This window comes from Ascidiella aspersa, chromosome 5, assembly GCF_963924565.1.
Source record: "Ascidiella aspersa chromosome 5, kaAscAspe10.2, whole genome shotgun sequence".
NCBI lineage: Eukaryota > Metazoa > Chordata > Ascidiacea > Phlebobranchia > Ascidiidae > Ascidiella > Ascidiella aspersa.
This window is the reverse complement of record NC_139451.1, coordinates 24670706-24698176: the sequence shown is the minus strand read 5'-3', so window position 1 is coordinate 24698176 and position 27471 is coordinate 24670706. Positions and strand designations below refer to the sequence as shown.

General features: G+C 37.8%; 3 protein-coding genes and 1 pseudogene across 3 annotated transcripts; all 4 read left to right on the top strand.

Moving 5' to 3' along the window:
- The first annotated feature begins 14960 nt into the window (after positions 1-14960).
- LOC146145561 (beta-1,3-galactosyltransferase 4-like) lies at positions 14961-16880 on the top strand. The gene is made up of 3 exons (XM_083390614.1): positions 14961-14983; positions 15088-15219; positions 16553-16880. The coding sequence occupies exons 1-3, from the start codon at positions 14961-14963 to the stop codon at positions 16878-16880; spliced, it is 483 nt and encodes a 160-aa protein (XP_083246740.1).
- Positions 16881-17360: 480 nt separating this feature from the next.
- Positions 17361-18940, top strand: LOC146145560 (uncharacterized). The gene is made up of 2 exons (XM_083390359.1): positions 17361-17437; positions 17858-18940. The coding sequence occupies exons 1-2, from the start codon at positions 17385-17387 to the stop codon at positions 18363-18365; spliced, it is 561 nt and encodes a 186-aa protein (XP_083246485.1). The 5' UTR covers positions 17361-17384; the 3' UTR covers positions 18366-18940.
- A 1358-nt stretch (positions 18941-20298) lies between these two features.
- Positions 20299-21711, top strand: LOC146145559 (uncharacterized; annotated as a pseudogene).
- A 155-nt stretch (positions 21712-21866) lies between these two features.
- On the top strand, positions 21867-23776 carry LOC146145558 (uncharacterized). Its single transcript, XM_083390613.1, has 3 exons — positions 21867-21905; positions 22801-22935; positions 23660-23776. Exons 1-3 carry the CDS (start codon positions 21867-21869, stop codon positions 23774-23776), a joined length of 291 nt encoding a protein of 96 aa, XP_083246739.1.
- The last annotated feature ends 3695 nt before the right edge of the window (positions 23777-27471 follow it).

Here is a 27471-nt window from a genome sequence, read left to right as displayed (position 1 = left end):
ACGGGTTTTGCCGCTAAAACTAGTTAAGGGCATTTTTATAATTTAAACTAGAGAAGCACGGTAGATGAGGAAATCGGATGACGGAGAAAGGCAAAATAAAATAACAGATTAGCAAGGAAACGGTATAAAACTTACAACCCAAAAATAAAGCGTTACAACGCAAAACGAAAACCGAAAGACGAAAAACACAGCTACCTGAGCCGCCCGCAGAAAATTTTCCAGGTGGGGGGGCAATCAGGGGCGTGTCCAGAAAATCAAAAAGGAGGGTCGTGAATTTTTAACTTAGGGAATTCCCCTATTTTACGTCTGACGTTATTGAACAATGACGTCATAAGACGGTGACAGTATGACGTCATCGAATGGTGATGGCAAGACGTCATAAAAAAACTAACCAGAAACTGCCAAAATAACGTTCAGCAAAAGCAAACCGATAGACGCAAAGCGAACACGTGCGTCGTCGACAATTCTGTCAGGCGCAAGCCAGTAGCGTGGAGCATATGCTGCCGCCCCTGGCTTTCGTTGAAAATGCCGCCTCAAGTAGAATGCAGCAAATTTTCAAATAGTTTCATGTTCAAGCAATCTATTCAATAAAACTAATTACAAATAATGTGCCGCGTCTCAGAAGTTCTACATTTCTTGAGAAAAAAGCCTCATCTCAGCGTTAAGGCCAAAAATAAAAGACAAAAAATGGAGAACGAATGTATTAGGCAAATAAAAGATCAATAGCCACCTGAAAATTGAACTTTTTGAGCTTTCGCCGAAGAAAATCAGCGATAATATATTCAAAATCAAGTTTTTGAACGTAGTCTCTTTCTATAGAAAGAATCGATATAGCTGATAGCTGATCATCATTCATGGTAGAATGTAAATACGACACTATCTTTTTGAGCTTTGAGAAACTCCCCTCACAGCTCGCAATTGAAACACCAATGGTAAGATAAAGTTTCAGACACAAGCATAAATATGGTGTCGAATCAAGTAGGTGTGATTTAGCTAGCCACTGTAAAACATCACACGCTGTTGCATTATGATCAAACGTGCATGGTTTCATTGCTTCGCACCAGCCATCTGTTAATTTCCACAGCTAACTCCAACAATTCCACCTCGTCGTCATAAGTGCTTTTAAAAGCGTTGGTGAATCCATAGTGACTTTCGCTTTGCAGCAGCGCGTGAGAATTAACAACAGATTTATGACGTAATAAATGTTACTAAGAATTGATCAACAGACGGAGTACAGGCTACAGCTATCCAACATCACGCAAGAATCGTGTGCTAGCTGTCTCTTTGTAAATCATTTTCTTGTTTTACTTTTTATTTATTTTTGCATAACTTCATTTCTTTGCTGTGTGCACTGTGCAGCCTCATTTTGCCTCCCCCTTGCAGCCTGCCGCCCCTGGCGCAGAGCCAGAACCGCCAAGTGACTGCTACGCCAGTAACGCCACTGGCGCCAGCTGAGAAACCGCTTAGTCTGCAATCTTAACTTTAGGCGAAAAATAAACCAAGACCGTGAAATATGCCTGATTGATTGTGGTAGAATCATACATAATTCGACTATCAGCAGCGCAAGTTTTATGTACGGGACCACACTAAGTTACAAGTACGTCTTACGCCACCTGCAATACAAAACGAAGAACGTTTTTCCCGGGTGTTATTATGCCACGATTGGCGCAAAATCTGCGCCGAGCAGTGTGCCAAGTCAGCCAAATTGCAAGCTGCGGTTGTGGGAAATAAAGTTATGTCATTGCACACTAGACATGCGGTCTTATAATATGCTTATATAGAATGATTTTGCAGTGACTACCATTACAGAAAAATTTAGACTTTGAAACGCGCACGATAGTCATCATTTTATCTCCTTTTAAGAATCTGCTTCAACTAATGCCGATGCTACACCAACATCAGATATTAGCGCAGAGACCGAACAACGAGGAACAATAACTGCGCCTAACTCGGCGTTTTTAGCGAGAAAAAAAAGAAATGATTTGACTTGGCGTTGTCAATTGTCGAAGGCACACTTGCTAATCAGTCAACCTAAACCTAAACGAAAAACCGAAGAGAAAAAACTATGCAGCGTTTACGGTCGACCAAACAAAAGACGAAAAACGGCGTTTTGCGCTCGATTTTGGTTTCGCGTTAGCTGCAAACTGCAACTTCTAGTGGACGGTTTTCCTACCATTGTCGCGAAATAAATTTTTGGTATTTGTTTGAATTTTTTTTACATCAGTTTACCACAATACAATAACGTCTCTTTTTTGATACTTACCTCAAAATAAGCTGAAAATTGCAGAAATGCGAGTCTAAACATATCTTATTTGAATGACATTGGTCTCTAACTCTACCCATTCACCGTTTTCCAACGAAATAACTTTTTCGAAGACAAATTACTGCGAATTACGCAAAATAACGCTACCTAACCAAGTTTAGCGAACGCCAAATATTTTTCCTTGTTGCAGAATGAGCTGAAAATTGCAGAAATGCAAGTCTAAACATCTCTCATCTAAATGACATTGGTCTCTAACTCTACCCATTTACCGTTTTCCAACGAAATAACTTTTTCGAAGACAAATTACTGCGAATTACGCAAAATAACGCTACCTAACCAAGTTTAGCGAACGCCAAATATTTTTCCTTGTTGCAGAATGAGCTGAAAATTGCAGAAATGCAAGTCTAAACATCTCTCATCTAAATGACATTGGTCTCTAACTCTACCCATTCACCGTTTTCCAACGAAATAACTTTTTCTAAAACTAATTATGGCGAAATAAGATAGGCAGCGCTGAAGTTTCATGCGCTGTGTGCGTGCCTTTTTCTTTCGCAAAGTCGCCCAGAAAACATTAAACGAGTAAGCTGTGATTGGAGACATGTCGCAATTATGACGTCACAACTATGAAACCTTTCTTCGTTATGCTGGAATACCTTCATAGCACGTGAGTCGATGTCGTGTACTCCTGTAGGCTATGTGACTTCTTGTAGTGTAATGGATTGTTTCTTACAAAATTTAACTAAAATGGAGAAATATTTAGTAGCTAAGCTGAGACATTGTTCAAAACTTAAGGTGAATAGTGCCTCACCGCACGTCACTGCTTCAGAATAAGACCAAAATAGGACTAGGGCCTAAATACCTATGTCGCAGACTAGATCGGGACACGATCCCCAAAGTAGCTGCTAAGGATAGGAATGACTTTACTTTCTCGAGCAAGACGTTTATTGGACAGAACGACAATCAGTATTCGGCAAATAACCATGCACACCAAGTGCTCGCATAAGGCTACAGCTTGTCTCTAACCCACGAGATTGCAAACTGTGCTCAAAATGCGTCCGATTCTCTCGGTATCCACCCGACGAATGATACCAAAACGACACCACGCAATAGCGAACGAAATCGACACAAAGATGTCACGCAGCGCTGAGAAAACCGAGGCTGCGAAATTCACACAATGTTCTATTCCTAAGGGGAAACCGTGGCGACGGGTAGCCGACCCGGACGGCAGTTCCCGCGGCCTAACACATTAGTTATGCTTCAAAGGGCTACAATAATTAAATTTGTGACATTTACCCCCTCTTAAAGACAATCCTTGCGATTGGCTAATTTCACGAAACACAAATTTAAAACGAAGTAAAAATAAAAAGTACGATACACTCTTTAGCCCAAGTTAACTTCGCGATGGCACACAGTAAATTTACAACACAAATTTCCAGCAAACATTAACAAACTGCAGTCCACACTTTACCCCAACTTAAGACGACTTTGCCATGTTTACATTTTAGCAAGACACAAAACTAAGAAAGCCAGCAAAATCAAGACAAACATACTAGCAAATTCGCATACGAGAGACGAAATTTATCTCTCTTTAAAGCTGTCCCATGATACATACACGTCAAAGCACAAATTGTAAAGATCACGAAATGAAAAACAACAGACGAGAAAACGTCGCATGCACATTTACAGTCGCTTAACTTTACACAACTCTGGTCATCGCCATGACCCATTTTAACGCGCGCCGCTCAATTTTGTCTCTGTCCGGTGAGGGCCGCACATATTGCGCAACCGGTGACATGTCAAAGATCCTGTTGAGGTTGTTCGGCGTAATGACCTTGATTCCAACCTGAACCACCTTCGAAAACGCCCGTAGACCATCCGCAATGCACAAGAACTCCAGCTCCACGTCATCCTCTGAGTAAGAGGTGCAAAGTGTGACCCCGATTCCTGCCTTTCGAACATCATCTGCTTACACGCACTCCTATACCTTCGAATTATCGGCTGCTTCCAATGATTCAAAGCCCAACTGAACGTATTCAACCCTACGTTCGTTTGTCGCTTCTAAAGCCTCGCTGTACAACTGGGCGTCGTCACAACGCCTTTCGTTTTCCGCTCCCCAAGCCTCGCTGTACAACTGGGCGTCATCACAACGCCTATCGTTTTCCGCTTCCCAAGCCTCGCTGTACAACTGGGCGTCATCGCAACGCCTTTCGTTTTCCGCTTCCCAAGCCTCGCTGTACAACTGGGCGTCATCAGAACGCCTTTCGTTTTCCGCTCCCCAAGCCTCGCTGTACAACTGGGCGTCATCACAACGCCTATCGTTTTCCGCTTCCGAAGCCTCGCTGTACAACTGGGCGTCATCACAACGCCTATCGTTTTCCGCTTCCGAAGCCTCGCTGTACAACTGGGCGTCATCACAACGCCTATCGTTTTCCGCTTCCGAAGCCTCGCTGTACAACTGGGTGTCATCACAACGCCTTTCGTTTTCCGCTTCCCAAGCCTCGTTGTACAACTGGGCGTCATCACAACGCCTTTCGTTTTCGGCTTCCCAAGCCTCGCTGTACAACTGGGCGTAATCACAACGCCTATCGTTTTCCGCTTCCGAAGCCTCGCTGTACAACTGGGCGTCATCGCAACGCCTTTCGTTTTCCGCTTCCGAAGCCTCGCTGTACAACTGGGCGTCATCACAACGCCTTTCGTTTTCCGCTTCCGAAGTCGCTGTACAACTGGGACCAGCTTTAATAGGACTGGGCTCCGATGCTGAAGTTGAGCTATTTCAACTTCCAACCGATTCATTTCTAACCGAAACTCGTTTTCTCTTCGAGCTTCTCTGCGGTCTTTCTTAGCTTCTTTGGCCCGCCTTTCTTTGGCCGCTGCTTCGCGATCCAAGCGACGTTCTTCGCGTTCTGCGGCCTGCTGCACGAACTTCACCAGGTCATCACCTGTGAGTCCCATGCTCTTTCCTGCCTCGACTATCTTGTCCATTTCTACCACGTCTTGAAGAGGTCTCTAAGTCAAACCTTGTTTTAAATCCCGGACGAGCCCACAGTTGTCGCAGACTAGATCGGGACACGATCCCCAAAGTAGCTGCTAAGGATAGGAATGACTTTACTTTCTCGAGCAAGACGTTTATTGGACAGAACGACAATCAGTATTCGGCAAATAACCATGCACACCAAGTGCTCGCATAAGGCTACAGCTTGTCTCTAACCCACGAGATTGCAAACTGTGCTCAAAATGCGTCCGATTCTCTCGGTATCCACCCGACGAATGATACCAAAACGACACCACGCAATAGCGAACGAAATCGACACAAAGATGTCACGCAGCGCTGAGAAAACCGAAACTGCGAAATTCACACAATGTCCTATTCCTGAGGGGAAACCGTGGCGACGGGTACCCGACCCGGACGGCAGTTCCCGCGGCCTAACACATTAGTTATGCTTCAAAGGGCTACCATAATTAAATTTGTGACAACCTAACAGTTGCAAACGGCCGATATCACACCCATAGCCCCCGATTGTCCCATACCCTTTACCTTTAGTTACAGGCGTTATTTTGGCCTATCAGGCCTTATACCGTTGAGTTTAGATAATAGTACACCGAATGCCTTCGTAGACTCACCGAATCTGTTGGTCTATGGTGCAAGCAGAGCAGACTAGAGAAACAACTAGCCTGCCGTGAAGTTCTAACTCACGACCTCCGGTCAAGCCGGGACCGTCGCTCTACCAACTGAGCTAATAATTAACACACATTTGTGTGAATGTTTTATTGAATAAATGATATGGTACAGTGGATCCCCTTCAATGAGGTTGCTTGTACTAACAGATTGAGCAAGCATTGGTGTATGGTTGTTTCTCGACTCGCTCCTCTCTGAGCCTTTGTAGCTCAGTTGGTAGAGCGACAGTCCCGGCTTGACCGGAGGTCGTGAGTTCAAACCTCACTGCAGGCTAGTTGTTTTTCTATTCTGCCCTGCTTGCATCATAGATGAACAGATTCGTTGGATCTGCGATGGCTTTCGGTGTACTAATAATACGTAAGCCGTAGTCGTTGGTCAAAGAGCAGCTTCAAAGGGCTAGATCTCAGTATTAACACACATATGTGTGAATGTTTCATTGAATTTAGATATTATTGCGCATTTGGTTTCATTATTTGACGTTGGTCTTAGTACTATGGTTTTATATATTTGGCTTTAGATATTGTTGTTTTTTAGGTCTTGTTGTGTGTTCCCAATTGGAACGGATATATTTTTATGTTTCACCACCGATGGTTGCGCCTGATTGTACATACGCGAGTTACAAGTTTAGATAAAGGCCTGTTGCAGTGGCGACACATTAATAGTGCTTGCTTTAAATGTATCCTGGTATTGCAGTTTCAGCTTATTTTCGGGCGAACATTTACTTCGCGTTTCGCGATAACTTTCGCTTAGTAATTAAGTGTTAATCATTCGTTATCGGGCGAGCGACTAATGTTTATTCCAGGTGCGGAGTGCGCAATTCCCCTAACTGCGGTAAGTTGAAAGTAACATTCCCTCGTAGAACGTGCTGGCCATGGACAAGGTGATCGACTTAGTCCTAGTCCTATTTTGGTCTTATTCTGAAGCAGTGACGTGCGGTGAGGTTCCTAGATAATGAGGCACCAATTTCTTCACCTTAAGTTTTGAAAAATGTCTCAGCTTAGCTACTAAATCTTTCTCCATTTTGGTTAAATTTTGTAAGAAACAATCCATTACACTGCAAGAAGTCATATAGCCTACAGGAGTACACGACGTCGACACACGTGTTATGAAGGTATTCCAGCATAACGAAAAAAGGTTAATCCACTCACACAGCGTATAAAACTTCAGCGCTGCCTATCTTATTTCGCCATAATTAGTTTTAGAAAAAGTTATTTCGTTGGAAAACGGTGAATGGATAGAGTTAGAGACCAATGTCATTTAGATGAGAGATGTATAGACTTGCATTTCTGCAATTTTCAGCTCATTCTGCAACAAGGAAAAATATTTGTCGTTCGCTAAACTTGGTTAGGTGGCGTTATTTGCGTAATTCGCAGCAATTAGTCTTCGAAAAAGTTATTTCGTTGGAAAACGGTGAATGGGTAGAGTTAGAGACCAATGTCATTTAGATGAGAGATGTTTAGACTTGCATTTCTGCAATTTTCAGCTCATTCTGCAATAAGGAAAAAATATTTGTCGTTCGCTAAACTTGGTTAGGTGGCGTTATTTGCGTAATTCGCAGCAATTAGTCTTCGAAAAAGTTATTTCGTTGGAAAACGGTGAATGGGTAGAGTTAGAGACCAATGTCATTTAGATGAGAGATGTTTAGACTTGCATTTCTGCAATTTTCAGCTCATTCTGCAATAAGGAAAAATATTTGTCGTTCGCTGAACTTGGTTCACCGCCTTTATTTTGCGTTTTTTGCCATAATTAGTCTTCGAAAAAGTTATTTCGTTGGAAAACGGTGAATGGGTAGAGTTACAGAACAATGTCATTTAGATAAGAGATGTTTAGACTTGCATTTCTGCAATTTTCAGCTCATTCTGCAATAAGGAAAAATATTTGGCGTTCGCTAAACTTGGTTAGGTGGCGTTATTTTGCGTAATTCGCAGTAATTTGTCTTCGAAAAAGTTATTTCGTTGAAAAACGGTGAATGGGTAGAGTTAGAGACCAATGTCATTTAGATGAGAGATGTATAGACTTGCATTTCTGCAATTTTCAGCTCATTCTGCAACAAGGAAAAATATTTGTCGTTCGCTAAACTTGGTTAGGTGGCGTTATTTTGCGTAATTCGCAGTAATTAGTCTTCGAAAAACGTATTTCGTTGAAAAACGGTGAAGGGTAGAGTTAGAGACCAATGTCATTTAGATGAGAGATGTTTAGACTTGCATTTCTGCAATTTTCAGCTCATTCTGCAATAAGGAAAAATATTTGGCGTTTGCTAAACTTGGTTAGGTGGCGTTACTTTGCGTAATTCGCAGTAATTAGTCTTCGAAAAAGTTATTTCGTTGGAAAACGGTGAATGGGTAGAGTTAGAGACCAATGCCATTCAAATAAGATATGTTTAGACTCGCATTTCTGCAATTTTCAGCTTATTTTGAAGTAAGTATCAAAAAAGAGACGTTAATGTATTGTGGTAAACTGATGTAAAAAAAATTGGAACAAATAACAACAATTTATTTCGCCGAAATGACAATGGTGTTTTCCTTTCCAATATATCTAGTGTTTTTTAAAATAATCTAGTGGTATAGTGGTTTTCTTACCATTGTTAAAAATGGTAGTAGCTAAATGAAAAAAATGATTAGATGCTTGTTAACAACAAGTTGCTCTACTGATTACTGTCAGTGTCAGGCAGCATGCTTTGTCTAGAAATTCCTACAGGTTTAGTGCTGCACGAAATCTGTAGGGTGTGGGCCTACTTAGTCACCGCTTGCCAACCAAAGATGCTTAAGGGGGAAGAGGGGAGTGAAAGAAAGAAGCATGTTTAATTGTCTATCTATTCTATGCTATAGTTAATGCTGGTTTCAAAAAGTTTGCTTCTAGGGAGGAATTTCTTGCAATCCCTCGCTAGGACCCCCAGGGTCAGTTATAATAGACCGTACCATTTTATTGTACTTTACAGTTCATTTGATGTCCTAGTCGGATATAGCAGACTTTGAGGATGTTGTATAAGTGGTGACACCACGAAAAAACAAGTTTTAATCGCCAACCTTTTTAGCCCGAATTGGTTGAATAATGGCAACTTTAAAACCTGCTTAAAATCGGATATAGCCTACAGCAAATATGTAAAGATATATAGCAATATCCCAAGTTTGCGATATAAAGTTAAAACAACCAAACAAAATTGACAAAGAGAGCGTTAAGCATAAAAACAACAAATTATCTCGCTTTGTAATAATGTTTTCAAATGCTTGTTATTTTTTAACTTTTCATAATAAATAGTGGCTTTCATAAAAAATAGTGGCTTTAATAAAGCAATTATGGCACACACACTTAAATAATCTATTTTTTAAGTTGATTAAACGTCTGGCGATGTTAAACCAGGGAGTCGAACCGTTTCGGAATCCGGTTCAGTTCCGGTTCAGCTCCGGTTCAACCATCGTTATTTCAAAACCGGTTTATAAAGTTCCGGTTCAGATACAATATAATTTGCGTTAAATCTCAAAATGTGGGTCGATAAATGTAGAAAATAATCTTTGAATTGTAAGTCATTTAATCTAAGTTACGTGACTTATTAAAAAAAACAGCAACTCATTATTTAAATATCTAAAAAAATAAACAATCAACAATTTTTTCATTCAATATTCATATTTTTTTCATAAAATTTCGAACATGGCGTAACTTGACTCTCTAAAATAGAAGTTGTGACGTCATGCTGGAGCGAACCGCTTTTGTTTATAGGTTCGGGTTCGGTTAAGGTTCAGATACTTTCAAATTATTCGGTTCAGTTCCGGTTCGGCTCCTTAAATTCCTATAAAAAACGGTTCAGGTTCGGTTACGGTTCGGAAAAAATTGACCCAAAACCGGTTCATAGAGTTCCGGTTCGGTTCCGGTTCGACTCCCTGTGTTAAACCAACATAAAAATGGCCATTTAATGTCGCGATAACAATCTAGTGTTTTTTTCCGAGTCTAGTGGTTTTTATTACCCAATCTAGTGTTTTTTTTAATTTTGAGAGTGGCAGCCCTGAAGACGAGTGACTCAATTACTTAAAAAGCACGCCGCTTCGAACAGTATGCTAAACCATGACACAAACGAACAAAAAACGATAATATAACTTACAAATAGGGGGTTAATACGACTACAAATAATACTAATAATCGCATTTTGAAATTTCAGGGGGGGAGTGCTCCCCCCCATGGGGCGCCCATGACAGCTACCGAATTTGGAATAATATATTTTTTTGAATGTTAATTGAGGCTCTGGTCAGTTTTTAACCATTTAGCCTCGCATTCATCGAGCTTGCTGGTGTTTGGCATCTCAACGAAATTCACCGTAAAACTTATGGTGTGGGTGTTTCCCTATTTTCGTTACATTACTAATTTACATATACCGCATATATTCTGGGTCGTGGTTATTTAAACCGGCCGCTTTACATATCATGATTCTTTTCTTTATTCTTTTTACTTATGGTTGTCGTTAAAGCTTGTCTTTGTCTATGATAGTCTTTGATGTATTTTGTTTATTTTTTTTCGCCCTTTTAATATTTTTTACTATTTATTTGTACAGATAAACTGATTACGCCAATCATTTATATGGCGAATGGCAGATTTATAATCAAAGTTTTAGACCTTCTCATTCTACTGAATGTTTTTACTACGAATATTACGGAATTTTTAAAGTGATATCTCATTACCTAAACCTTCTAATATTTAGGTATTGCGACAGTTACCTTAGCCCAAACCCTGAGCGTAAAGGTTTGATAGTTTGACAGAATAGCGTTGTCAAAATCGCAAAAAGGCAATTTTTTTCAGGTTTTTATTTTAGGTTTAGTAAAGTTTTATACCATTGAGCAAAATGGTTTTGTCTGAAACCAGACGGTACACGCTACGACAGGAAAAGGTGCTTAGAAGTTAGCGTAAGCAATTTAAGATCAAGAAAGGTTTAAACTAAGAAATATACCAAATATAGTTCCTTTAAGCCACGTCTATAGTATACCGTAATTGAACTCTTCTTATAAAAAAATGAGTTGTATATTGGGAAACAGTCGCAGCTTGTAATTCTGACGTCATCCCTGGTTGGACCAGCATTGTTTTAATCCTTCACAAAAACGCTTTTTGACGCTTTGGTGGAAGAAACTTGTATGAGTAATAACACGCTTTTGTGAACGTATTGAAAAGCAGCTTAGATGTAAAAAGAACGGTCCATAAAACGATTTATGCAGTCTATTATATCTACCAGTCGAAAAGGCAACATAAGCTTGAAACATAAGAGGCCGCCTAATTATCTTTCAAACAATTTTAAGACAGATGTGACATTCGTAGAACATCAGGTTTAGAAATAAATGGGGAACAAATTAATGTTGTTTTATGTGAGTTGACTATGTTTTACAGAGTCGGTTTAGGGTTAATTATGTATAAGAATCGTTTTTTGTTCAGCGTATTTTTGATCGGGATCGCATGCACTGCTTTGTTCATCGCGATGGAACGCAACGTGAATTCTCTGTGGCAAAAACAGCTTCCTCGACAGAAAATACAGCCAACTGTGATAGACCATAAGCGCGGAAGTCCTGTTTACAAGTATATAACGTTTTCAATAACTCTTTGTGTCCAGCATTGTACGATTGGATAAGTTATTTTAACAGATTAATTAGGGTTTTTCTTTCTAGACAACTTTTACAAAACAAACATATTTGTCGATAAAATGTTGTCGAAAGCGAAATTCTCATGGTTAGAAAATAGAATGCTAAATATTGTTTCAAAAAGGGGTCATACTAAATTCTATCATAGTTTCAACGCGATCGATTATATTGGCAGTTTCAGAACATCTAAATGCTGAACAATTATGTAATAAAGTATTTCTTGACCCAATGGCATTAAAATGAGCTTTAAAATGTAAGTGCTGTAAGGCAGCTTTAAATTGTTGCCAAATATTCTGCCAGAAATCTAGGATTAAAAAGTTTAGATGGGTCTATGACCGGCAAAAATGTGCTACGCTTATCTTGTGTAATGTTGCGAGCAATACCAATGTAGCATCCTAATAGTATTTCCGGCTTAACTACATAACGATGAGAACTGACAACGTCGAACACGAAAATTTCCGTTTTAAATCTGACAAATTGCTGCCAAAGTCGTGGTGCGATTTCGACGACTGTAAAGTTTCCACGAGTCTTTTGAATGCTTGAATGCGAAGTTTCGTACAAACTAAAAAGTTCCAAACTAATAGGCCCTAATCCACTTAAAACAAATGGGCTCAAATCCACCCCGACCACAAAGTAGGCTATGTGATTTTGAAATACATAGTTATTGAATCCTAATAAACGGCTTTTGTTGTTCAAACATTTTTTGTTTTGTTTATTTATTAGCAACAAGATATATTCACGTTTTCAGCCAGCACGTCTGATTGTCGAAACGCAAAGAAATAAAGGACTCAGGTAAGAGATTTTGTCGATTTAAGGCAGGGTTTATTAAACTTCCTAAACTTCTTTTTAACCCGAACCACTAAAAATATTTCTGGTTCGCGTGGACCAGGGTCGGCATGAAATTGTTCAGAGAGGTCGTCATAAATTGATAAAACAAAAAGACCTAAGACTGCAAATTTGAGTCAAAAAATATATAACTAAAGTAAAGTCTAAATAAATGCAAGAAGAAGGCGGCAAACATATTAAACTTAATTTAACAGGTTTAGATATTATGCCATAGCGTTTTGTTTTCGTGTTAAAAAAAACAAAAAAAACTGAAAAAAAACAAATGTATATATAGGCCCTATTAAAAATACAATATTTTGCCATCCTTTACTAGAGAAAGATAAAAAATGATTCTACACCATAGTCCCGCGCGAAGCCAAAATATATTTGAGCTTTTTGGTTTAATTAGACCAAGTATTTACTCTAAATGGCTACAAGATTGTTTTACTATTGATCTAAATTTTGAAAATGCTCAAACAACAAAGAAAACCCAACGTATTGGGCAATTGTTATTCAGCCACATTTAGTTGTCCGGTGAGCCTCACAATATGAAAAACTCACAGTAGAGTAGAAAGTAGCTAAATCAGACATGGGGCACCTGGCAACACTGTACGGTGTTTAGAAGCCTTGCAATTAAAATTGAGACACTTACGGGCCATTGTAACTGAACAAGAATATATGCAACAGGTAAAAATTTTTGTCGCACCAGAACAATCAAACTCAAACCGCTTTTAGTGCCAAATGAAACCATGAATATACTAACTCCAGGAATGTAATACACGCGTTTCGCGTGTCAAACGCTTTGAACTTTCATGTTAAAATTGGTTCGTCATTACGTGGCGCCGTCAAAACAAATAATTACTAAAAACCTGCTGTTTTCCTGCGTTCGACCTAACTCGCAAAGTCGACAAAATAGTTTTTTCAGGCGTTATGTACGATACAATATGGTCATATTGCACCACGATATGGACAACTCTTTTTAGCAGAAAAGATGCCCTTATATCTGGACTATTGTTTTTAGGAAATTGGAGCGTAAGTTGCTGGACGGTCCAGACAAAAGAACGGAATTCAATAATGTGCCGGATAACTTTAAAAAGGAACACAAGCCCAGGAATATTACCAGCAAATGGCTATTGCAGTAAGCAATTTATACTATTACCAGACGCGTACGGTGTCGAATTTTCGAATACCTTAACTTGACTTTGTTGAATTAACCTGAGATAGGTAAGTCATGTTGAAAAATAACTTCAACATAAACATCGGTCACCGGAACGGATTAATATGAGTCTTTTTTAAAACACCGGGTTTCCAAATTTGTGTTAGTTCCACCAAATTTGGTGTTGGTGACTTCGTAAGTTGGGCAGGTTAATATACATTTAGCGCGTTTAGCCTGTGGGATAGTTCAATTCGCACCTCCGGTGTTTTTAATCTATGGGTCGCGACCCCAAATTGGGTCGCCGTTGTATTTGTTTGGTCGCCGACTGCAGTAGTTCACCTGATAAGAATTATTGAAATTGGTTCTGAGCAGGACTTCATTTAATTTTTTTAAATTTAGGAAAACTACGAAAGCAATAGAAAGACATGGATTATGTTAACTAAATTTAAACTTAAAAATCTTATTTTCTTGTCTTGTTCGATTATAAAAAGTTCAGTGAAGATAATTCGACTACTGTTGTACTTACGCTTAGTATTAGGGTGGCCGCTAAAAAGGGTTGAGAAACACTGACTTAACCATATGTAGAGTGTCGTTTTACCGCCGTCTTATAATAGGAAGGCGCGACGCTATCGGGCAATATCGCTGTCAGCTGCATCCTCATTAAGGGGCGACAACAATTAAACAAGATTTTAAGTTCCGAATTAATTAACCTGAAGGTAATATGCACATATTAACCTATCGTTAGCTTGAAGCATGTACCTCGGAAGTCGCCCATTTTTATATTATGCAAGTCCTCAAATGAACGCAAATTAGTTCTTTAGAAATTAGGGTCAGAAGTGGTTCTTTTTTCTACCGTGCCCCCTTTGGTAATTGTCATGTTCCTTGCGTCCCCGTACATATAAAATAAATATCATACTAAAAGCAATTCCGTATTTTGCGATTACATATCACTAAGATAACAGAAAAATACAAAAAATTAACTCTTGATCGCGCGACAAAAAATTGCCTTTATTTGGTTTGATTAGGGTAACCTTTTATATAGGAGACCAGACGTAATGGGCACACAAAAAATTGCTCGAGCTCGCTGTGTTGGTTTTTGTCGAGCTCATTTGGACAAACAAGTTGCGAAGATATTGACTCCACAGGAGTAAGGCTGCACAGAAACAAACCACATAAAAATCAAGAACCACTGGACTAGAGCGTTTATCGAGTGAATCCTCACAAGTAGGCCTAGTTTCTCTTCATGCTAAAGTTTTACGAGACGAAGGATCAGCTGTCCGTGGCCTTGTAATTTATATGAATATAATAGGTAATTTAATATAATGTAACTAATTTACTGTCGAAGCACATGGACTTGCGGTGCTTTTAAGTTGTCGATTTGTTTAAATAAACATATTTTTACGAAAGGTTGGGGTGACCAGTAAAATGGATTTTCAAAGCTACGAAAAGTGCGCTTACTAAATTTGCGCATGTATAATGCAAGTTTATGTTTTGCAGATCTATCACCGTGTCTGTGTCTAACAGATTATTATTGTTGTTCTCTCATGTGCAGACCGAATGCTTTCGACTTCAGTAAAGGGAAAATATTCATGCTGATCATCGTGAAAACGGCTGTGCATTCGAGAGAGCGAAGAAACAACGTTAGACAGTCGTGGGGCGCTGTAGCAAAAATTAACAACAGAAGGTAAGAGGTGTGAGCTAAATGAAGATTTTAACATCTGTGCTAATTAACACCGTGCTGGTTAGGAAGCCGCATCGGCCAAGAACGATTGGGCGCTTTGGGGTAACCACATGCATTGTATCATCCTGGCATCGTGATTGCTAAACTAACGCATTTGTAGACCGCCTTGACAAATGTCATGGGTTTGTGCCTTCAATTCGATTTTTGCTTATCTGACGACATAAATTTTAATAAATGCAGGTTGCCGTTTTTGACGGTATATCAGGTGCCAGTTTATATGCTTCAGGTGTACGAAATTGAAGTGATTTCTAACGAGCACTGGTGTACAAAAGCTCCAATTTCATTTCACAACTCTTGACCAAACTACCAGAACTATATAGTGTTCGATGTAATTTTAGTAGACACTATAAAATGTACCCTTCGTACAACGTGCTTTTAAAACACTGGTTTAAAGTAGCTTACTTTGGTTGAGGTGCTATTACCCCATCGCAGGCAAGTCTTCTTTAGTAAACACCTCGCTGATATATTACACGAGGTGGTAAGATCAAAGCTATATACATATTAATAGGGATTCCCTGTATTTGTCATTTTATTCCGATACCGAATTCCCGATATTTATCATAAAAATTATTGCGATCTGATTCGATACCAAATTAATTTATAAAGTATTGTATTAGGTTATTAGACCGAAATTTATCGTTAATAAGTTTATTTACTTCCAGTTTCTACCCAAACATTTTTTGATAAACTTATCTTTCGGATTCCCCCCATTGAATAGCAAATCACGGCTGAGATTCCTAGATAAATTTTATATCGCATCGGTCCTTACCACCCTATATCAGATACCGCAGACTTCCAAATAATTCTAGTTTTTAAATTCATTGAATTAGAGCAAATGCGGCTAATTCGATTTCTTATCTAATTTGTGAAATTCTAGTTCTAATCTAATTCAGATTTCACCAAAAATCCTACTTTGTCCAACGGCATTTTTAGTCTCTTAGTTAAAACACAGAATTTCAATTTAAACACTTTGGTTTGAACGACATGTATGTAATTTTTACTGTCTAAAAACGATAAAAAATTGCACACAAATACTTATTATTCACGTTCTTATAAGAATAAATTACCATTAAATCAAATTCTAGTTGAAAATTATTTTTTTAGGAATTTCAGTAAATGCTTTAATTTTAATTCTAATCTAAGTTTAAAAAGCTAAAATAAATCTAGTTGCCCAAGTCTGCCACACAGTATTGGATGAATACTAATAGTACACCTTGGTATCGGGCATTGGCTTCCGATTAACTTAACGATTTTCATGTTGTTTAAATTTGTGCAGGTTTGTCACATTGTTCCTTGTGGGAAGAGTAGAAAACAAAACACTACAGGCTTCAATAGAAGCGGAAAACAAAGAATACGGCGACATTCTCCAATGTGACATCAATGATGACTACGCCACCTTGCCCGACAAAGTGTTGGCAGCCTACCAATGGGTCACCTACGTCACTGGTGATGTCAGCGATTACTACGCGTTTACGGACGACGATTGCGTCATCAATATGGCGCTGACGTACGATTACTTCACAACCAATCAGCGGAAGTTCGTCAAAGACGGAACGATGCACTGTCCATTCATCTACAGCGCACAAATTGGACCTGCAAGGTAGAGTTCCGTTTCTCTAACGCTATTTTACAAGAATTATAAACAAATAAATTACGATAATAACAAAAAAAATAAACTGTGTTCACGGGGTTTAGGGTTGAAGTTAATTTTTTCGCCACCGCTTATTACAGTGGAGCATTTCCTAAAACTATAAGCTGCTAGAAACCCCCTGTCTTAAATCATTGGGGCAATAAATACGTAATACAATTTCAACTATAAAGTTTATCTTAATGTAGAGGTTTAAGTAAGCAAGACATTTAAATTTCAAAAAGGTTTTCTTAAACATAACCGCCTGATTCCATTATTTTGAAGACAAATATGTGTATTTGTATTTGTCCTACTAATTTCAACGTTTACACTTCAGCCGTCACTGCAATACACCTGTTTTAGTCTTTCAGAATCTTTTTAACTTTAAAGCTTTCTTTACAGAGAGGGGAAGTACTCTCTCTCGAAGGAAACCTACTCATTCGGGCATCTGGCTCCGTTTTGTCACGGAGGTTTTATCGTGATGATGTTCCCCATGTTGAGCGACATCTATCGGCAAGCTCAAATCACTCCAAGGTGACACTAGATGGCTTATAGCTAACCTATCGATGCTTCACGATCGTAATATAAAACATAAGAGTATTTTGTTCATTTATTTAAAACATGATGCCAGTACATTTTATTTTCTGAACATAATAATAAAATAAAGCTTGTTACAGTTTGGAGGTTAGCGATATCTGAAGACCCACCAATTGATTTGCGAAATTGCCGTATTAATTTTTGTGTGAATTAACAGCGCTGTATATCAGATAATTGCAAATTTTTGCTTCAAACCCATTTTTTTAACGCTTGCGTTTGGTTATCGACAGAACGGTAAATCAGATGTAATTCTCATAGATTAAAACTTTAGTTTAGGGGGTCGCTCTTAAAAAAACAATAAAAAAACGAAAACAACTAGTTAAACAAATAAAATTTGATTGACTGTTTGATCGACAGGTATGACATGCATTTGGAGGACGTGTTCATTACCGGAATCCTGCGAACGAAACTGGGCAAGAACACGACCAACATAAAGTTGGTGTACGACGACAACGTGTACCCGAGAACGCTGCACTACATGGGCCCGTTCGTGTGGCACATCGGCTCCAACAAGGAGGCCTTTTTTCAGGCTTGGCACATAGTCTACGACCTGATGGATCGCGCGACGGGCAACGGTAAAATCATCCACCGCGGTTTCTGGCCCGGTTCCGAGAATTTCGCCGCACAAATCACGGACGCCGCTCTTGTGCCGGCCAACGATTCGAATCGGGTCGAACTGTTTCTAAACAACTTCGGCTACTTGATAGAGCTCGAGGAAAGCGGTTATGGGTTCGATTACGTCCCACGAAAAGACCGCATCGTTCTGCCGACTTCACGCCTGTATTATATAATCGGTTTCTGTTCGCTGCTCAGCGCCGCGCTGGTGATGTGCACCGAAAGGTGTCGGAAAGGAGGACTGGCTTAGAAACTGATACTTTGCAGCAAGACTGTGGAGTCGGTTTAAAATAACAGTCGGACTCCGGACAAAACAATTACCCGATTCCGAGTCCCGAGTTCAACTCCGGCAAAATGTGCGATTTTCGTACACCTTTACAATTTACAGTTGGCTGCCTTTTTAGTTTGAAATTTTGGTAATGTCTTACTCGAGTCCCAACTTTCGAGTCCGACTCTAGCTAAACAAACCAAATATGTCGAGTCTCGAGTCCGACTCCGAACCCTGCTTTAAAGCCGGTTGCGGAGTCGGTTTTGTACAACCCGAGTCCGACGCTGACCGAAAACATAAAAATGATCCCATTCCTGAGTCCTGAGTCTAACTCGAGCCAAATTTAACGATTCCGCCGAGTCCCAAATCCGAAACCGACTCTATCATCCTATGTGCTACTTATCCCCCTAAAAATAAGGCGAACATACAGTAATCCGCTCATAGGGTTGTCTTTAACTCAAAAGCACCACAATTTGGTGTTGAATGATCTTTCACCATCTGTTATTCAACCATTCCAATTTGCAGTTGCGATCTTATCGTTTCCAAACTTACCGCGCTAGCGCACTATAAGAGTCTTTCTCTACTCCGCAGTCCAAAATAGTCTCGAGTCCGACAACGGCTCTACAGACCCTGCTTTAATTTGTACTGTAGATGCTGCAATATAGGCTAATAGTCGAGTCGCCAACGGCCTAATTTACGTAACATTCGTTTTTCTCAGTCGTCCGCTGTGTTAAGTTATATCCTGAAGTGTATCATGCAAGTGTGTACTTTTTAAGTTCCAAAAAAATAATGTGTTCTTGTCTTTTAGTAAAAAGCGTTCTAACCATTTGACATCCTAGTATAGGAATATCAAAGCTCAAACACAATAGTTACCATTTTAAACATTTTGGATATATTTTTATTGATTTTCAACACTGCCTCGTCTAACTAAACCTTGATCCATTATGTTCGTGGCACTTTGTTTGCGATTCGTAAAACTGTAAAATCAACCGAATTCAATTCAATTAGTATCAAAACGCCGTGATATTTTTCTATAAAATAATGACCAGTGTAAACGCTTAATCTTTATGTATTAAGAAACGTATTGTTGTATATCTTTTGTTTTCAGTTTAAAAATTCATACGTAATTGCGGTTGAACCGTCAGATTCTATTTATGCCACTGTCCCAGTCAAAAATTTAGACAGATTATCTTTGGCCCATATGTCATTTATCATTGGCTTATCTCAGGTAGGGCCCTGTGTTGATAAAACCATCATATGCCATACATTGCAAGTTGGGCCCTTGTATGGCCATTCCTTTATATTTGAAGTGTAATCTTGCCCTCCATACCACCTAGTTAACATGTAGAAAAAAAAGTTTTTTCACAAAATATTCTTGAACATTTGAAATATAATGTTCTATGTTTAAGAAATGACCGGGGAGTGCACTGGAGCATCGACTTCTAAAATTGTTCTATTTTTTTTTAGATCGACAGTTCAACTTTAAAATGATAAAAAAAATATTATTTAGTATATATAAATTTTCTAATGTGTTTAATAATCATACCACAGTTCCATGACTTTTATATTTTTTGTGTTTAAATTTATCGGAACCGTTTTTATATTCGAAATGTTTAATAATTACTCATGCGTAACCACGTGGTCGTTTGATTTTTGAAGTGCGGTGAAAAAAAAATTCGGATCCTAGACGAAACCTGTCGTAAAATTCAGAACTTTTTTGACATTGAATAAACGTAGTTGCTTTATTTAATTTGTGTATGTTCAAATGCCAAGAGAACTCTCGAGACAACAAAAATGGAAGAGAAAGAGAAAGCATAAAATATTAGTTGAAAATTTGCAAATGACTAACACTTTACAATCGTCAAACCATAGTGATTCTGGAGAAGAATTTAATTATGAGTATAATTACGAAAATATGATTTCAAGTATTGCGAGTAATTCCCCACATTTACTGGAATCATTTTCACCTGAGTATGATGAGGATTCTCATTTAGTTTGTTCAAGACAAGTTATGCAGCATACAGCTAGAAACAGTTTGTATAATTCTTTACAGGCATGGAATCTCTCTGAACCAAATGTTCCAAAGAGCGCAATTTCGAATTTACTGAAACGACTCCAAACATTTCATGATGATTTGCCTGTTTCATTTTCCACTTTATTGCCACAATCAAAGTTAAACTTTTATAAAATGAATGAAGGAACTTATGTACACTTCCCTAATTGGTTAGATGGATTTAAAAAAATATTGATCTCAATGGATGACACAGAAGACCATGAACTTACTTATTACTTGGTCATTAACATTGATGGGCTTCCATTATTTAAATCATCCCCAGACTATAAGCTGTATCCTATTTTAGTAAAGGTGTATTTGACAGAAATGAACTGCCTTTGTGCTGGAATTTATTGCACAGACAAGTCTACTGACAGAGAACTCCCATTGCCCGATATTTATCTTAAGAATTTTCTCAGTGATCTTGACGCCCTCTTTCAACATCCGATTGTGAATAATACTACTACTAATAAATTGGGCAATAATGGAATTTATGTATGTGATGCTCCTGCTCGTGCAAGCCTTAAACTGATTAAGTCTCATTCAGGCTAATACAGCTGTGAGAGATGTACAGTGAAAGAGGAATATCATTGCCACCGAGTTTGTTTTCCGAAAATAGATTGTACATCTCGAACCGATGAGGATTTCAAGGCACAAAACGATAAAACACATCACACTGGATTATCAATTTTAGCAAAAAGAAATGTCTACATGGTGTCCAATTTTGTATTAGATTACATGCATTTGGCTTGCTTAGGGGTAATGAGACGTTTGTTGTTGTGGTGGAAAGGTGTCCGACAACAATTACAGGCAAAATTGTCTCTAAATGCATTAAATTTTATATCTCTAAAAATATTACATTACCAGAAATATATACCTAAAGAGTTTAACAGAAAATTGCACCCTCTTAAGGATATTTTACACTGGAAGGCAATGGAATTTTGTTTGTTTATGCTTTATGTTGGACCTGTTGTGCTAAAAAGCCAAACAGCTTTATGTAATACTAAATATTTACATTTTTTAAAGTTATGCTGTGCATTTAGAATTCTACTTTCAACTAGTTCTTCAACTGCAAAATTGCAAATGTCATCCGATTGTTTGTATAGATTTGTTAGAGACTCTACTTTATTTTATGGAAAAGCTTTTGTAAGTTATAATGTGCACTCGCTTATTCATATTACCTATGATTGTATTAGATATGGTAATTTGGATAATGTGTCCTGTTTTCCGTTTGAAAGTTATCTTGGCATGTTAAAGAATCATAAAGACAATTAGTTCATGTACTGTTGTATGCCAATCAAGTAAGTTTTATTTTTATGTGAAGTTAATTTACAGAGCAATTAAGCAAATTAACTTCATTTTTTAAGGTAAATACAAAAAGTTTGAAGATAGAGCATATAAATCATGCCTATTAAGTGATACTTCTGGTGATGAAGATTGGAATCCACCACCACTTGTCAGAACAGATAGTGATAGCATTTACATTCAGAATGTAAAAGGTGCTCCAAGCCAGAAAAGGTTTGTTTCTTGTAATATATTTTATAGAATAGGTTTCAGACCATTTTTATTATGCAGGAAGAGTTCCAACAGTATAGATTACCGAACAAAAGGGCCAAATCAATCCACGGCAGATCATGAGGTTTTACTTCTAGAAATACGCAAGGGTTATTCATTTATTCGAAAGGAGTTTAGTGCACTAAATGAAAAATTGGACAAATTATCAGACCTAAACCAATCCATTAGCACTGGATCCTCAAGTGATCGATGGGAAATCCAACAAGCAAACAGTACAGATGAATTAAATGAAAACCTAAAGAATAATTTTGTAAGTCGTGTATATTAGTGGCTCTGTAAGGGACTCCGGCCATAAGATTTTAAACAACAATAATCTCGGATAAAACACAATTTAGGAAAAGACCAAAATAGGTCTAATACCTAATAAGTTTTATTAGTGTCTAAATCAGAATAATATTAATAATAATACTCAATTTCAACCCAAACACAATCTTCATCCTCACCCATTAACTGTCCCTAATCCCAAACAGAGGCAAACGCCCCCATTCAAACTAGGGCACCCGTATGTTGAAACCAAAGCGGCCAATGCCAGACAGGTGTCCCCCAATCGTCCCATACCCTCTCCCAACAGTGTTAGGCATTATTTTGTCCATTTAGGCCTTATTTCGATGAATTTAGAAAGTATTCCGACAGGTTTAGGTCTTATTTAGACAATTTTAGATGTTGTTCTGTCTTCAATAAAAATACTAAAGCCATAATATTTGATGATTTTAATTCTAAGGATTTTGTTGATTTGTAGGTCCTGTTGTGTGTTCTCTTTTTAAGTTTAAATGTTGTTTCTTTTCATAGGATCTTAAAGCTCTTGCAAGAAAGGTAGAAGTGCGACGTTTGAGAGGCACTTTCAAAAACTTTTTAAGGACTTTTATGACAAAGGATCTAGCAGAAAAATTTTCCTGGTCTGGGCTCGGAAATGGGAGAAAGGCTGTAAGCCTAAGTCTCATTTAAACAGCACCAACTCCATTCAATGTTTCATGGTAAGCAATGTCTATAAAGTTATTCATTCTAATTAAACAAATAATGCTCTACTGGTGCAATATTTCATTTCAATTTTTACAAAAATTTATGGACTGAGTGTGTATTGTGACAAACCTTTGCTTTTTATGGTTAGCAAGGTTTATTAATACACTAATCACTTTGGTATTCCTGGCAAAGTTAGTTTTAAAGTGTTACACCTTTAAAAGAACAAATAGTTAAATTGGCTAGTTGTTTTAAAATAATTGTTAAACTACCTATCATACTCTTGCCCGCTAATAGGTTGCTCAGTTAATTGTCCTAAGATAACTTCCATGTACAATTATAGTAGTAGTCGGATAGTTAAATAAGAGTAGCTTAACTATAATGTATAACACACCCACATGCATACTAGCAACATATGATACCATATAACCAATTGATTTTTGTTGTAGTTCCAATAAATGGTCGTCTGTTTATACACCTTATGTCAAACTCAATTTAACAATTCACCTCTATAAAAGTTAGCTTATAATAAAGTGACTAAAAATAATTTAAGAATTGTTACGTTGCACTAGTATTTTTTTATGTAATAAGTTTTTTAAGTATATTACAGACTACAGTGAAAAAAAAAAAAAAAAAAAAAAAAAAAAACATTTAACACGTTTTACTCTTGCGTTGTTTAGAATTGTTGCAGTTCACTGCCCACATGAGTACTAAATATGAAGAGATTGCCCTTGCAATAAAAAGAGTATTCAACGGTGTTAGGGATTGGGATGGTGGCCGACAACTTCGAGCTACTGACCAACATTGAGTGTTTATTGTGTATCAATAAAACCAACTGTGCTAAAGTGATTTTTGTGGCAAAGTGTAGAAGTTTGTGAGATAAGTAGTGTTAGAATATTACAAGAACCACACTTGATCACACAGGAATCAAGTAAGAAGTTTTATGTGTGGCGCATATATGGGCCCTTGTAACATTTGAAACTTATACGCCCGATATACTTGGGCCATATATATTTAGTAGATAATCAATCATAAATGAAGTAAAGGCCCAAGATAAATTTTTGACTGGGGTAGCCCGTAATTAGAGATTTCCTGGCTTTGCGCAGTTTGCAGGAAATAGACATATGCTCTGTTTATGCATGGTGCCGTTTAATTGCGTTTACAGCTGGTTTATATTGCAACGATGTCATTCATTTATTTCCGCATTGTTAATGGTGCACTAAGAGAGTTTGTTTGAAGGGCTCTTTTTAGTTTAAGAGAGAACTTAACATTTCAGTCCTAACATTTTCATTTCAGTACATGCAGTGAGCAAATAACGCTTATAATAGATGTTAAATGATTCAATTACATGAAACTATAAAGTTTGATCATAATATAGAGCTAAACCAAAAATGTATTTGTGTTTAAACGTGAAAATAAAATTAGGTCGGGTTATAGCATAAATAGACGAAAGTGCACAAGTTTTGTTCTCAGGAAATGTGATTCGAAAACGAGTAAACAGACATGATGATAGATTACTATAATGAGTGCTATATGAAAAAAGTATTAGTAGCAAAATATTCAATTTGAAACTTCTTTACAAAGCAAAGATAATGCAGGCAATTCGATGAAAAATAAAAAGACAGGCGACATCGAGCATCAAGTTAAAAAAAATCGATCTAAATATAACTTCATGCCAAGCAAACAATTTGTTGAAAAATAAATGTGTCAAATATTTAACTTTCGATAGTTTTAGCAAATCGGGAATCCACAGTATTTGAGTAATTTCTCGCAAAGAAAGCAACATTATGAATACAACCGATGAGTTGGGTTTAAATCAAAATTTTAATCGGGCAACCCTGCTACGGACCGGTAACGAACTCCTTGCAGATCGGCGGTTGCCGATCACTGGTCTATAGTATACCGTAATTGAACTCTTCTTATAAAAAATGAGTTGTATATTGGGAAACAGTCGCAGCTTGTAACTTTGACGTCATCCCTGGTTGGACCAGCATTGTTTTAATCCTTCACGAAAACGTCTGGTTGTCGTTTTGGTGGAAGAAACTTGTATGAGTAAAAACACGCTTTTGTGAACGTATTGAAAGCAGCTTAGATGTAACAAGAACGGTCCATAAAAAACGACGTTTATGCAGTCTATTATATCTACAAGTCGAAAAGGCAACATACGCTTGAAACATAAGAGGCCGCCTAATTATCTTTCGAACAATTTTAAGACAGATGCGACATTCGTAGAACATATGCGACATTCGTAGAACATCAGGTTTAGAGATAAATCGAGGACAAATGAATGTTGCTTTATGTGAGTTGACTATGTTTTACAGAGTCGGTTTAGGGTCAATTATGTACAAGAATCGTTTTTTGTTCAGCGTATTTTTGATCGGGATCGCATTCACTGCTTTGTTCATCGCGATGGAACGCAATGTGAATTCTCTGTGGCAAAAACAGCTTCCTCGACAGAAAAGACAGCCAACCCTGACAGACCATAAGCGTGGAATTCCTGTTTACAAGTACATAACATTTTCAATAACTCTTTGTGTCCAGCATTGTACGATTGGATAACTTATTTTAACAGATTAATTAGGGTCTTTTTCTCTAGACAACTTTAACAAACCAAACATATTTGTCGATAAATTGTGTCGAAAGCGAAATTCTCATGGTTAGAAAATAGAATGCTAAATATTGTTTTAAAAAGGGGTCATACTAAATTCTATCATAGTTTCAACGCGATCGATTATATAGGCAGTTTCAGAACATCTAAATGCTGAACAATTATGTAATAAAGTATTTCTTGACCCAATGGCATTAAAATGAGCTTTAAAATGTAAGTGCTGTTAAGCAGCTTTAAATTGTTGCCAAATATTCTGCCAGAAATCTAGGCTTAAAAAGTTTAGATGGGTCTATGACCGGCAAAAATGTGCTACGCTTATCTTGTGTAATGTTGCGAGCAATACCAATGTAGCATCCTAATAGTATTTCCGGCTTAACTAAATAACGATGAGAACTGACAACGTCGAACACGAAAATTTCCGTTTTAAATCTGACAAATTGCTGCCAAAGTCGTGGTGCGATTTCGACGACTGTAAAGTTTCCACGAGTCTTTTGAATGCTTGAATGCGAAGTTTCGTACAAACTAAAAAGTTCCAAACTAATAGGCCCTAATCCACTTAAAACAAATGGGCTCAAATCCACCCCGACCCCAAAGTAGGCTATGTGATTTTGAAATACATAGTTATTGAATCCTAATAAACGGCGTTTGTTGTTCAAACATTTTTTGTTTTGTTTATTTATTAGCAACAAGATATATTCACGCTTTCAGCCAGCACGTCTGATTGTCGAAACGCAAAGAAATAAAGGACTCAGGTGAGAGATTTTGTCGATTTAAGGCAGGGGTTATTAAACTTCCTAAACTTCTTTTTAACCCGAACCACTAAAAATATTTCTGGTTCGCGTGGACCATGGTCGACATGAAATTGTTCAGAGAGGTCGTCATAAATTGATAAAACAAGAAGACCTAAGAAACCTGCTAATTTGAGTCAAAAAATATATAACTGAAGTAAAGTCTAAATAAATGCAAGAAGAAGGCGGCAAAGATATATTAGACTTAATTTAGCAGGTTTAGATATTAAGCCATAGCGGTTTTTTTTTCGTGTTAAAAAAAAACAACCAAAAAAAAAACAAATGTATATATAGGCCCTATTAAAAATACAATATTTTGCCTTCCTATACTAGAGAAAGATAAAAAAATATTCTACACCATAGTCCCGTATAAAGTCAAAAAATATTTGCGCTTTTTGGTTTATATCAGTGGTTCTCAAACTTTTTAAAAAAAATTACGCAACGGCCCCTCAGCAACTCTTTAAATCGCTCACGGTCCCTCAAAAATATACACAAAATAACATTTGTTTTTAATGGTATAAATGGGACGGGTTACCTGCTTCTTTGCTTTCAGCTGGGCTATGTTAACCTCTAACTAACGAATAACTTTATTTGAGTAAAGCAATCACAAACAATTTTAAAAACGTGACTGACCGTACAGCCCACAGTGTCATCGCAGCAAGCTGTGAAAACGCAATTCTCATTAGCACAACGCAACACTATGACGTCACAATGGACAATTCAACTCTAAGCGTACAATTACTTTAATAAATAACTATATTCAGCTTTGTTTTGAAAAGTAAGTTGCCTGAAAATTTTATTGCACAAAAAGTTTTCTTCATCAGGAGCGTCGTGTTGATTTTTGGTTAGATCCTTCGCGGTCCACGAAAATTGTCTCGCGGACTCCAAAATGACCGCGGACCCCAGTTGAGAACCACTGGTTTATATAGACCAAGTATTTAGTTTAAAAGGATACAAATTGTTTTAATATTAAGGCAATTGTTATTTAGCCACCTTTAGTTGTCCTGTGAGCCTCATAGTATGAAAAACTTACAGTAGAGTACAAAGTAGCTTAATCAGAAATGGGGCACCTGGCAACACTGTACTGTGTGTATAAGCCTTGCAATT

Coding starts and splice junctions, on each gene's coding strand:
- LOC146145561 (XM_083390614.1), top strand. CDS start 14,961: ATGGATTTTCAAAGCTACGAAAA. Junction 14,984..15,087: donor GATTTTCAAAGCTACGAAAA/GTGCGCTTACTA, acceptor TCTCATGTGCAG/ACCGAATGCTTTCGACTTCA. Junction 15,220..16,552: donor GCAAAAATTAACAACAGAAG/GTAAGAGGTGTG, acceptor AAATTTGTGCAG/GTTTGTCACATTGTTCCTTG.
- LOC146145560 (XM_083390359.1), top strand. CDS start 17,385: ATGATGTTCCCCATGTTGAGCGACATCTATCGGCAAGCTCAAATCACT. Junction 17,438..17,857: donor CAAGCTCAAATCACTCCAAG/GTGACACTAGAT, acceptor TTTGATCGACAG/GTATGACATGCATTTGGAGG.
- LOC146145558 (XM_083390613.1), top strand. CDS start 21,867: ATGAAGATTGGAATCCACCACCACTTGTCAGAACAGATA. Junction 21,906..22,800: donor ACCACTTGTCAGAACAGATA/GTGATAGCATTT, acceptor TTCTTTTCATAG/GATCTTAAAGCTCTTGCAAG. Junction 22,936..23,659: donor TCGGAAATGGGAGAAAGGCT/GTAAGCCTAAGT, acceptor GAATTGTTGCAG/TTCACTGCCCACATGAGTAC.